Here is a 13,406-nt window from a genome sequence, read left to right as displayed (position 1 = left end):
CAAATTTAATGTTCCGTCTTCAAGTAAATCAAGATTTCACATCCAAGCTTACATATTTGATAAATTATCTGTTTGGGTGTCACTGATATGGATAATTGAAATTTGTTAATTAAAGTTTTGCTATTTTTAAATAATGCTTCAACATTAGACAGAGAGTCATAGAGCCACATAGCATGGAAGCAGAGGCTTCGGTACAACCAGTCCATGCAGAATATAATCCCAAACTAAACTAGTCCAACCTGCCTGCACCTGGTCCTTATTCTTCCAAATCTTTCCTATTCATATACTTAACCAAATTTTTACCTTTTTTAATGTGTCGATTCCTAATACAATTTCTTGTCTGTCATTTTTAGTCTATACTTTTTCACTATTATTGTTCTGTTGAACTGTGTTTTGATAAATCTACTATAGAAATTTCATTATATGTTACAGTACACGTGATAATTTAAATCATGCTTTGTGAGTGATTAACATAGCTGTACCATGTTCACTTGTGCATTTGAACTCATAAGTATTGTGTATCACACTATAAGGTGTGACATGTCCTATAATCTTTCTTTTCCATTTCTAACTCTTTGGTTTCCATGGGTAACATTTCATTTAGAATGCATCAAGGAGAGGACAGCAAATCCATTCACTTCCTGGCTTCTGATTATGCTGCTTCAAACAGGATATCATGAAGCAAAATGGTTTGTTACTGCCTAGACCTGTGCAACAAAATTAGGAAAATCTCTGAGAAAGGCTGACACTGATCCCACAAATAGCCCTTTTTGTTATTCTTACCATACACACTAAAAAACAAACTGTAGTTTCCATTCATTTTTATTTTGGCTTGAAAAAAAGTGCTTTATTCTTCAGCTATGGAACAAGAAACTACCAAATTCAGGCTTGGAGTCTGAGATTTATGTGGTGATTAATGAAAAGAATTTCAGGAAGAACATTAGCCTAAGAGTCATGAATTACTTCAACATGGAAAGAGGTCCTTTGGTCCATTATGTCCATGCTGGTCATCAAGCACATATCTAACCTAATCACACTTCCTAATACTGGTCCATTGCCTTGTTTATTATGGCATTTCAAGTGTTCATCTAAAGGTAAAAGTAAAGTCATTATCATCCCAAAGGAACACACTCTCATTAGAGTGGGATAACTTGTGCTGAGTTTAACCTGAAGGTAACACCAAGCTTCACATGAGGGGCAAGATTGAGAAGGTGGGACCTACATGGTGACAAGTGTGAAAATTGAATCTGTGCTGTAGACGTCACTCTTTATCATAACACAGCTGTTCAGCCAACTGAGCTAATTGTCCCATTTAATTTATTATATATGCTGGCCAACACATTAACTGTAAAACTAACATGTGTAGGATATAAATGATGTGGGTTCTAAATCAGGCAATATATATCTATAATGCCAGTTTTATTGCCATGATACAAGTTGAAAATATAAACATTATATGCATGGTGTACTTGCTGTTGAAGTGTTAATATTAGTTCATTGTTTATACTACTGCTTGCAAAAAAAATGTGAATGATAATTTAAATTCACTGGATATATCAATGTAACTCTATCTTACTAAAATTGTAAATGTTCCGATTACAAATTTCTAAGTTCATATTGATCATGTTTTCTGCTGATATAATTTTGGCACCTAAAAATTGCATGATCCAGCAACTGAGTGCTTTTTGATTAGACCGTCAAAATGCTCATGTTTCCCTTTCCAAAAAACATTAGAGTCTCATCCAGCATTTTGTTCTCTCTGCAGGGTTAGTCTTTGTAATAAGGTTGAGTGGATTGTGCAAAAAGTTTTGAACAGTTCAATTTCGTTTCAATTATATTAATTTTACAGAGTATGGTAACCTACCACCACATTGCCTTAAATTATGTTTCTGCAGATTACATTGGCCTTTCCCCCTTCCTAAACTTCGGAAAGTTTCAGTCACTGTCAATCATTGTTGGGAATCTCAAAAGGATAAGAAGAGATAAGTGTTACATATTTGTGAAGAGGTTATTTTATGAAGTGCATTGTGCTAGCTAAAGAGATTGGCCAGCAACTCTGTAACGCCCAGCAACACAACTGAATGTGGTGCACACTGCTGGAGTAACAAGTAGTCATCAGATTTTAGGGCTCGGGGATAGGATGGAGTTAAAGCATAGGGGGCCTGTGGCTGCAAGGGAGCAAAAGGCTGGGATAGGACTTATGGGTTATCCTGATGGAAAGATAAGGGCAAAAGTGAGTACCTGGGGTGGTAGGAGAAAGCTTATAAGTAAGTTGGGTGGGTGGGGAGTGGTTAATCTGGTGTGGAGCTGCTAGAATTCCCTCCACAAGTCTGACCTCTTCCTGCCAATCTCAAAATGGATGCTGAGCTGAAAATGGAACTTAATTGGGCATTAAATAGCTGTTCAGAACCTTAATAAAGTTGGGAAGCTGACTTCCCAATTTCCATAATGGAGTATCCATCCTAAATTGGAGGAAATAATTGGAAAATGACAAGTTTGCATCTGAATTCATAATGAATACACAATGTGGAAAGTCAGAATGCATAATTTTAAGATGGGTACTGTAGCGATTGTAATGAGATCAGCCAGTTGGACCTCATAGAACATGAGTTCCCTGATTGGGACTGCTAATCTGGTCCAATCAAGAAGCCCTGGTTGACAGGTATAAACAGAAGTGCAATAAATTTTGTTCACTGTGAGCTGACAGAGTGCGAAGGACTCTCCACATGTAAATAAACGGTGACTTGGTGATGGGATACCTGCATCTATAGAGTTATTTCAGCAGTAATGAGAGAAAAGCACAGTCCTGAAGAGATTCTCTTGCAATGGTCATCTTTGAGTTAGGGTAAGCATTTCTGGCATTTGAGAAGCTTGACTCCTTTGATCCTGCTGTTGAAGACCGGATCCAGTACATGAAATGAATGTGTAATTTCTTCTGGACAACAGACATTGGGCAAGATGAAAAGGAATGGATAATTCTCCGGATAGCTTGTGGTCCCACATCATTTTTGGTTATTAAGAGCCTGACTTTCCCTGAGGCACTAGATACTAAAAAACTTTCACAAGTTGACAGGTTTAGTTAAGGAATATCACAGCCCCAAAGTTCCTCTAATCCTGATTGGATATTTCAAAGGGAGGACCTAGAATTAGTAATGCAACTAAGGAAAAGATAAGTAATCTTGAGTGGGATATTAAGGACAGGGATTAGAATGGGAATTAGGAGACTGGAAGAAGTAGAAGTACTTTTTTAGGCAATACAGCAATTGTGGACCACACCTCTCCATAATCTTCAACTTAATTACTGTTGAGAACAAATTTATCTTATGCAATGCCATATGAACACCATATTCCCTTTCTGTAAATTTATTTTCTGTTTCACAGTTTAGTGATCACAATGGCAGTCTTCTTGTTTAGATGTTAAACATTTTACATTTTGTCCTATCAATGTACTTTTATTTTGTGTTTCCCATGGACAAATCCAAGTTAACCAACAATCAGAAGTACAAAAGTGGGCTCAGCACTGAATTCCTTTGCCAATTTTCCATAAAACAAATGTTGGAAAAACCCAGCAGGCCAGGCAGCATCTATTCCGAGAACAGGACTTGACATTTTGGAGACTGTGTCTTCGCTCATATTTTAAAGTATTACTAATGATAAGTATTTAAAACGTGTTATGACTGAGGTTGAGGGATGCACAATTCCTTTCTCAGTTCACTCCTCAACTAGTTATGGAGATTAGTTAGCTGGATGGCTTGTTTGTGATGCAGAATGATGCCAACAGCATGGGTTCAATTCCCACACTGGCTGAGGCTACCATAAAGGACTTTCCTTCTTGCCTCTCCCCTTCTCCAACGAGTGGTGACCTTCAGGTTAAACCATGACTGGAGTCTCTCTCTCTCTCTCTCTCTCTCTCTCTCTTGCTAATAAGAGAAATGCTCTATGGTTTGGTAAAGTTATAGAAACTTTACCTTTTACCACAAGTCATACCAAATTTTATATTTAACCAGATTGATGATGTAGCCAACTAAGAGTCTCAGGCTGTATTAGGTTTGCTATTAGAAATTAGTTAGCCAGATTTCTTTAGCCAACAAATAATAATAACTTCATTACAAATAAAACCTAATCAAACAAACATGTAAAGATCATTGGCAAAAATGTCCAGACTATGCAAAAGCAAGTGTAACTAATATTCTAATATCCCAAACTTAATATGAGGCCACTTGGATAACAGACAGCCTGATAAAACACATCAAAGAGCAACTGATAAAGACAGATCCCATAGAATAGTCAAATCTGCACCCCCCCCCCCCCCAATATATCAGTAATACTACAGGTCATTAGATTTCCTTAAAACTTTGCAAGGGCTTCCAATTATTCAACCTTAGTCTAGAAACTCCCTCAAAAGTGGCTGCATCATGGATTCCTTTAATGTCCTCTTTTGTTCCAGTGGTTCACCTTCCTCTTCTATTAGTACATTTCTCTGGATTCTAAAAACAACAGTCCAACATTCATTTACTGGTATAAGTATTTTTTCTCCCAATAGTATGCTTCTGTAAATAAATATTGTTTTTCTCCCAAGCAAAAATCTTGCCTTGCTGCAGAAAGTAAATGTTGCTTGTAGGTTTTCTTTCCCCTCATTCACAGCTACACTGAACTATTAAAGGCAGCTTTTTCTGAGTTCTCATATTTAAAAGGAAGCTTCCTGAGTACTTTTCCAACACTTAGGTATTTGCTCAACCCAATGCTATTTTTTGAGTTCTGACTGCATAAAGTTATCCAATTGCTCTTGACATGTCAATTGTTATGGACTAGGCCAGACTCCTCGAAACCTCTTTAATCAGGTAGCCCAGACAGTAACTTTGCTATTTGTTTAGCTAGGTGTATATTGGATATTCCCAGTGTAGATTAGCTGGGTTGACTGCCAAGTTTTTAACAAACAAAATTTATTTACAATCTTAGGGCCGAAAGGCCTGTTTCCACATTGTAAGTAATCTAATCTAAAAGAAACAAAGAACAGGAAATAGAATACTCGATAACTTATCCTATTCAAACCCGACATTGGTTACCTTCTAGGCTATCTTCATAAAATATTTTGAGGGGTTCTGGTCTGGTCTGGCCCAACTGTACAATTGTAGAACTTCTTCCCATGTTCTGATTACAGAGAGTCAGGGTGCCATATAACCTGAGGAAGGGTACCAGAACCAAAATGTTAACTCTGATTTCTTCCCACAGATGCTGCCAGGCCAATGGAAATTTTCCAGCAATTTCTGTCTTTGTATCAGATTTCCAGCATCTTCTGTTCTTTCGGTTTTCTGCATGTGTTAGATCACCTTCTCTGCAGTTCCGCTTAACAATTCTGTCAGTGTGGAGCCTCTGTTTTTATCTGTTTTCTTCTCCAACTTACTTTATCCCTGGAACTGCTCTTTAGTGATCCCTGCATTGCTCCAACAGACCTACTGAACACCTTACGGAAGCATCACCTCTATTGCTATGCAGAACCAGATACAGCAAACATCAGAGAGATACTCTTGCAGTGCAGAGGTAGTGTTCCTATCCCTGGACCAAGAGACCTGGGTTCAACTCCTACCTGCTCCAGAAGTGTGTAACAACATCCCTTTAACAGGTTGATTCGGAAAAATAGGTTAAATAAAATTAAAAAACTGAAAGCAGACAGGAGAAGTAAAAGGCAAGATATTCAGAATAGCAGGGGTGGAAAGTAAAGTTGCACAAAGATTAATGCTAGAATCACCATTAGCTATAACTTAAATTAGAAATTTGGACTGGAAATCACAAACAAGGCTGAGCATTAGTCTTCTGCACATGAGATGTTGTGGCACTTTATGAATATTTATTCATTCATGGGATGTGGACATTAATGGCTAGCTGACATTTATTGCCCATTCCTAGCTGCCCTTGAGCATGTGACTTCAGGGGCGATTAACTCTCCACCTTCACCAGTGAAAAAGCTTGCCGAATCAAGCACCAAGTAAATACTTAGGAACTGTTCGGTAAGTCTCCAGAGCTGGCAGGTCAAGAGGACTGAACAGCATCATTGGAGGCTCAGGTTTCTTTACTATGGAGAGTTGAACCAGATAACAAGAAGGTTATTTGGAGGGGGTGGGAGGGTTGGGGGGGGGGGTGGGGAATCATAGGATTGGAGTTGTGGGGAAAGAGGAGTCAGGGATGTCAGAAGCAAAGACAGTAGATGAATTTCAGCAGGTATCAGTCATCAGACTCTATTTCCGTCTCTGATTGCCTCAGCTGGAACAAATACAAAGCCCTCAAAGACATCAGGCAGGTACCTCTGGTTGCCCTGTTCGGAGAGTAGCTACCTTTTTCATCTGGCAGGATAGCAAGTGATCAGACTAATGATGGATTGAGGCCCTTAAGTGGCCATTGGTTGATCACTGAAGGGTTTTATTTGGTGGCAGCTCATTGACATTCGCAAGCTTCCTTAAGCTCAAAGTTTAATTTCTGTGATGGTGGGAAGGGGCAAATATCTATCTGAGGCCATTCTGCCCAATTATTTATCTTTCTGCCATCTTTTGTCAACATCTCCAGGCATGGCAAAGAAATGTACCCCCAGCTTCTAAATTTGTTAATCTCAGTATAGCCAACACTGGTGAGGAGCGAATCAAATGACAAGATATTAACAAACTTGCAAAATGTGTTAATATTTGGTAAATTAATTGCTATGTCAATAAATATGAGGTAGTATAGTTTTACACAGACAAACCACCCCTTCCTGGAGCTGACCTGACTCCAAACAGACTAGCAATCTGCAGGTTCATAACTCTCAGTGCATCTTATCAACCCCTGACGTGTTGAGCATATGCAATAATGCAATAACTGTGTGCATTGTTAACATGTTATGATATTCTATTTGTTGTTAAGGGCTTCAGCTTTGCGTTTGCGTTTCCTAGTTGGGTGATCTATAAATCTCATTCTGGGAAAGATTAGAAGGAATGATACATGCAGCTGCAGAGAGAGAAAAGGTGCATCGTAAAAGAAATCCTTAACCTTTCCACAGAGCTTAGAGGCCCAGGAGATCATACTTCCAATTTTCTGATGAGCAATGTTCCAAAGTGGAAAGAGTGCTCATCCCAACTGGAGTGTGTCAGTTTTTATCCTCCACATTAGCAGCAGTCAAAATCTCACGTGCCTGCCCTGTTCTCACATCCTGTGTTCACGCATCTGTTCATCTTTTATTTCTTCATCCACTTATTTCCACCATTCTTAACTATTAACCCTTCTCTGCTTCAGTCATCAGCTCCTTTAATACATTCGACAGTCTCATAATCCTTTCCCTAAAAACAAACTTTCTCCTGCCATCTGTCCTTAATCTTTTTACATCCAATCATATAGCTTTAGCTTCTCATTCTCGACTTCTCAATCACTCAAAACAATCTGGTCCGATCCATCGTGTTACAGCCCTTCACAATTTTCAAGACCTCTATCAAATCATTCGTTACCTCGTTTATTTTTCTGAAAACATTCCCAATTTTTAAAGTATTTTTCATCACAATATTTCCCCACATTCCACTCATAATCTTTGTGAATCTGCACTGTATCTTTTTATATTCAACACTGTGTGCAATCTCAAATGTCATGCCGTATTCCAACCTTACTAAAGTTTTATAAAGATTCACCATTACATCTCTACACTTGAAATCTGTTTCAATAAGATGCAGTACTCCATTCATTACTTTTATGGCTTCTTCCACTTGAGGAACAGCTTTTTATATCTAGAGTACTTGAACCCCCTGATCTTTTTGACACTGAACTGCAGCTACCACATATTATGCACATTCCACTTCTTATAAATCTCCTTGCTGATTTGAATGTTCAGTGGACAGAAGCCGTCCCAAAACTGAGTTCCATGATACTTCATTGCCAGATCCCTCCAGACATTGCATTTAACTTGTATTCTCTATTCCCTGTACAGCCTTGAATTGAGAAGCTCGCTAAGGTAATTGCAAAAGGCAGTTTAGAGTGAACCACATTGTTGTGGATCTTGAATTGTACATCACTTGTTAACAACGGCAGATTTCCTTCTCTTAAGGACATTAGTGAATTCACGGCCATAGAGAGAAATCATGAACCCAGCCCAAGTACAGCAGCTTCGCACTCCTACCCTCAGCATACCAACACCCTTGGTTGTTGAGTTCTGCTGTGACCATTTGCCATCAGGCCTTAGTAAACTAGTTGAATTTTTGCAATAATGAGCACTAGTTTCATGACTAACATTACTGAAATTAGGTTTCAGATTTTATTAACTGAGTTTAAATTTCATTTGATGCCTTGGTGGCATTTGAATGTCAGACTATTAACCTAGATTTTTGAATTATTAGTCCAGTGACATTCTTTATATGCCACCATCTCTCCCTAATATTTTCTTTACTGCAAATGCTAAATTGAATTATAACTGGCTGAGCTAGACATTTCCCATTTCTGCAGTTTTCCAGTGCATTGTCATGTTGAAAGAATACTGCAAAATAAATGAGAATATTAATTCTCAACTTACCATCATCATCTCCATCTTACTCTGCCTGAAATCAGACACAGCAAGGTGTGCTCTTCACAGTAGTAGGGGGCCTAACTTAAAAGGTAGAGTCATCTCTTAATCTTATCACTAGAATGAAGGAAATGAAAATTATGTGTCCTTGATGCTAGATGTGTTAGATACTTACTCCGAGACCCAATTGTCTAATATATTACTTGTATCTTCATCAGTGGCAAAATTTATAGTTATCTTTGACTTCTCAGTGAATGGTTACTTTCCCAGTATGCTTTTTAACTGGGTTTTATTTACTGAGATGATGTGAAAAACTAGCGAGGGGAAACATTCTTCCAGTATTTATATTTCTCTCTCTCTGTTATGCCATTCAAAAGCAATTGTTGAAATATAATTCAGCGTGCATTCTTGTGTCAGGTTCCACTATATTTCTAAGGTGGCTAACTGGGAAGCAATACTTTCACCTTCCAATATATGAAATTATCATACACATATTAATTAAAGAGGAGATGCAAATTTCTTGATTTTGACTCGAAAGCCTATTTTGATGTATTTAGATGAAAATGCTAATTTTAGTGCAGATAGATGTTGTCATTCTGAGAGACTTTGGTTTCACACAGCTTGCCTCAATTTGTGGTAAGGTGACTACTGTAGTCAGTTAGGTCCATATTTCTTCTTTCGTAAAACTGTATTTGTCCAAAAAAGGTCTCAGATGTAACAAACATGTTAAAATTTATTAAGTTGGTATTTACCCCTACTTTAACAGTCTTCACTATGAAACAATGCCTATGAGATAGAAAACAGTGTAAAAGTAAGAAGAGTCCAGAGCTGACAGCAACTTATTATAGAAAAGGCCTGATCACAATCCTTGCTTCCAAGCGTTAACGTATATGGACAACATCGCTTCCAATCGATTCTACCATATAATCAATCAACATATCTGCCCGATGAGCAGTTTCAAGACAGACTTTCATTACAAGGGGTTTTTTTGCATGTAAGATCTTCAGACAGAATTATAATTTTAATGGCTGTTAAACAATGTTTAACATACTATTATACACACTCATGTGAGTTCCTATTGCTTGTCTGAAGTATACTTTCAGAGTACAGTGAGATGTGGTATAACTTTTTAGTACCAGAATGAGAATGTGACAAAGCTGCACGTCCCCATATATACACCCCCTCCTGGTCCAAATCTTGACGTGTTGAAAGCCATGCTCTAGGAGATTACTGAGCCAAGTAAATTCACCATCCCTTTGATCGCTCATGTTTCAAGATGAAGGAAAAAGCTGAACTAAGTGCTAGATATCTCCAGTTTGAACATCCTTGCAAAGTACTGTTACTGTTGTCACAGACGTCTGAATGGAATTGAGTTACAATTGGTCACAATTCATGGTTGACTGCAGAAAGCTATTACTTTGCACAAAAAAATGCTCTCAAAGGAATGTAATATTGTAGAAGCTTTCTGGCAATTAAATTTCTTAGAAAAGTTTTGGGACCCAGAAATCAGAAGATTTTAACTATTTTGAAATCATTGTTAAGGAATGAATTGACCTTCAAGTTAGCCCATCCCTTACTACCTATAACTTCTCATTCTAACTTGTGCTTCCCAAAATTACTCAGAATCATGACTCATCTCCTGATTGATAACAGACAGAAAAATATTTGGTGCCTTACTCTCTTCCTAATTCTCCAAACCCTGTCCCACCATCAAGACACCAATCATATGTTTGATGGAATATTCAACACATGCCTGGATGAGTGCTATTCCAACAATACAGCTCAAAACCATTCACAAAAGAGAAGCCCTTAGATTGGAACATCATCAACCATGATGCTGAAATCAACTCACACTTAGTAAAAGCAACAGCTGTCCTGCCAAAGCCGAGTGAAACAGTGTGGAACAACAGAACCTGACTGACATGACCAAAATTCAAGCTTATCAAGCCTGCATCCTCAGCGCACTTTACAACTCAGAGTTCCTGGAAATTATAATTCTATCAGCATGCACTCATTGGTAAGCAAACAACATTTGTTCTGGCTCAGCCAAGGTCATCTAATGAATGACAAGTATATATCCAAAAACCTTCTGGGGAATGAACTGGCCACACAATATCCTGGGAACCTATATCCCCTTGACAAGGACACCTGCAAGTTAATTAAAAATGTTGTGAGCATTAACAGTGACAACTGGGAAACTGTCACCTGATGACCAAGAACTATGAAGTTGATTGTTTGGAGGACTATGCAATCATGTCTGCCATGCGAGAGTGGGACTCCTGAGAAATATTAGGTGATGTTTAAAATAGAGTTGACCAACACATTGCAAACTATAATCTTATGAAATGGAAGGGTGCCATCAGCATAGTATTGTTCCAAGTGCTTACTTAATGACTTTTGGTAAGTCAATTCTATTATATTGTATGTAACTCAATTTTCTGCATTTTTCAATCCTAACATACTTTGTATAATCATTTTCAACTGCATTTTTATTATCTTTGAGAATAACAGAACACCTTAAAATCAAAACAAGATTTTAGTTTAGTATAACATCAAGTTGATATAACTTAATTTAGTTTCTAGTATAATCTTGCTTTTAATCACTGTTTTATCTATAGTAATATACAAAGATATCAAAGTTGTCTGCCTTGGGATATTTTGATTTTAGTCCTTGATCTAATTCTTCCAATAAATTTAAACCTGAGTGCTTTACATTTCTTTCTGAATAAGCTAGGGAATATCTGTAAAACAGTAATCAATTTTGTGCTTTATCACACTTCCTCATGGCATGCTTTCTTCTGTCCAGGACAAATCATTTGATAAATTGATACATACCTTGTGGACATAAACCATTTGTGCAATTTTCTGACTCCATATCAAGTCCATCACATTCTTTCCCACCGTTTCTTGGCGCTGGTTCCGAACATTCTCTATTTCTCCAATGTGTGCACTCTGATCCACATGCTGACCACTTGCTCCATTCAGTCCAACTTCCATCCACTAAAATATGAAAAGGAACTTTTATTGAAGATCAACATTCTTCTTAGATAAACTTGGTTTCTTCTTAAATCAAAACATTATTTTTCAATCCATACCACACTATAGACTATTTAATTGAATTATTGTAAATCTATTGTAATGTGTGCAGTTCAATATTGATTTACGTCAATTTGTAAAGAAATGATAAATGGAAGTCAAAGGCTTATGATGAATCACATCTGTTTTGGCTTGCCATCGTGCTAACAGCAACAATTTGTGTTTGTATAAGGTCTAAGGTAATAAAGTGTCCCGTCATGCTTCACAGTAATGTTAAACAAAATGTAACAATGAACCACATTAAGGAATATTACAGCATACAGTACATAACAAAAAGCTTAAGCATGGAGACAGGTTTTACGGAGTGCAATAAAGCAAGAAAGAGAGGTCGCAAAGTAACGCAGTTTGGGGACGGAAGTCCAGATTAAAGGAACCAGACAGCTGAAGACCAGGCCACAGATGATGGAGCAATTAAGGTTGAGGCTGGTTAAGATGTGTGGACTAGAATATGGGCAGAGAGATTTGGATGATGCTAAAGTTATAGTCAGTGGAATATGGAAGACTGTCAGGAATGTGTTAGAGCAGTCAAGTCTAAAAGTACCAAAAAAGGAGAAAGTGAGGTCTGCAGATGCTGGAGATCAGAGCTGAAAATGTGTTGCTGGAAAAGTGCAGCAACACATTTTCATTAAAAGTACCAAAAGTATGGATAAAGGTTTTAAGAGCAAATGAACTTGGGCAATGTCACAATCAAATTTAAAGGAAATGTCTGAAGGAATCATTTGATTCCCTGGAACTTTAAAGACATTATGTCACTGAATCCTCCACCAACATCATTCTGCAAGTGGTCAGGCACTGGTCAAAGCTGAACTAAACCAGCCACTTATATACAGTGGTTATAATGGTAGGTCAGACTTTGAGAATTTTGATGTGATTCATTCAACTCCTGACTCCCTAAAATCTGTCCACCAACTACAAGGCACAAATGAAAAGTATGATGAATACCGTCAACTTGCATGAAAGTGTGATGCTTCAGCAATACTAAACTGGTATAACACCACCAACTAACAAAGCAGTGGATCTGTTTGGTACATCTACCACTACATTAAACGCTTAGTGCATCCACCGATGCACACTGGCAGCAGTCTGTACCAGATGCAAGATGCATCACAGCAACCTCTTCGGTGGCACCTGCCAAATTCACATTTACTACCTAGATGGGCAAGGGCAATATAATGTAGGAACATCACCATCTACAAACCGCACTAAAACCACACACCAGCCTAAGCTAAGAGCATCTCAAACAAAACTACAAACACATTTCTAACAGCGCTTATGTTATACTTAAATAAGGTTAATGGCTGTGATTCAATAAGATAGCTCAACAATGTCTTCTCAAGTGCAATTTGAGATGGACAGTTAATGCTGCCCTTGTCAGTGGTGCTAACATCACATGAGAAACCAAATTGAAACAGAATGTACAGACAGTAGAAAATGATCATACAAGCAGGTATATACAATAACACATGAGCATAGATCCCGCTGTACAGACATGATGACCAGAATCTTGTTTATGTAAGATAAAGTATAGTGTTGGGCAAGAGGTACCTTTGTTTGGGAGCTGTTCGGGTTTTCCCATGCAATTATGTTCTTCTTAGTAGCTTGTTGCATTTATATGTATGGGTAAAATGGCAAATTTCATCAATAGGTGGGCAAGGAGTTCTACCCAATACCAACATTTCCTAAGTGCCTACCTGCAGGTACTATGCTTAAATGGCAATCAGACAGTGTTTCACTCCATGTAACCCAGAGATGTAACTCAATGATTGCTAGTCATCCACACCTTGGCAGTACCAGT

General features: G+C 37.9%; 1 protein-coding gene across 1 annotated transcript in view; it reads right to left on the bottom strand.

Moving 5' to 3' along the window:
* unc5a (unc-5 netrin receptor A) overlaps positions 1-13,406 on the bottom strand; it is a 294,221-nt gene that overhangs the window by 113,267 nt on the left and 167,548 nt on the right. Inside the window, exon 7 of the mRNA XM_060837501.1 lies at positions 11,351-11,515. Within this exon, the coding sequence (XP_060693484.1) occupies positions 11,351-11,515 (165 nt within the window). The remainder of the gene's footprint in view (positions 1-11,350; positions 11,516-13,406) is intronic.

The sequence above is a fragment of the Hemiscyllium ocellatum genome, chromosome 16 (genome assembly GCF_020745735.1).
Source record: "Hemiscyllium ocellatum isolate sHemOce1 chromosome 16, sHemOce1.pat.X.cur, whole genome shotgun sequence".
Lineage (NCBI taxonomy): Eukaryota > Metazoa > Chordata > Chondrichthyes > Orectolobiformes > Hemiscylliidae > Hemiscyllium > Hemiscyllium ocellatum.
The sequence above is the reverse complement of the archived record's forward strand: the minus strand, read 5'-3'. Positions and strand labels throughout refer to the sequence as shown.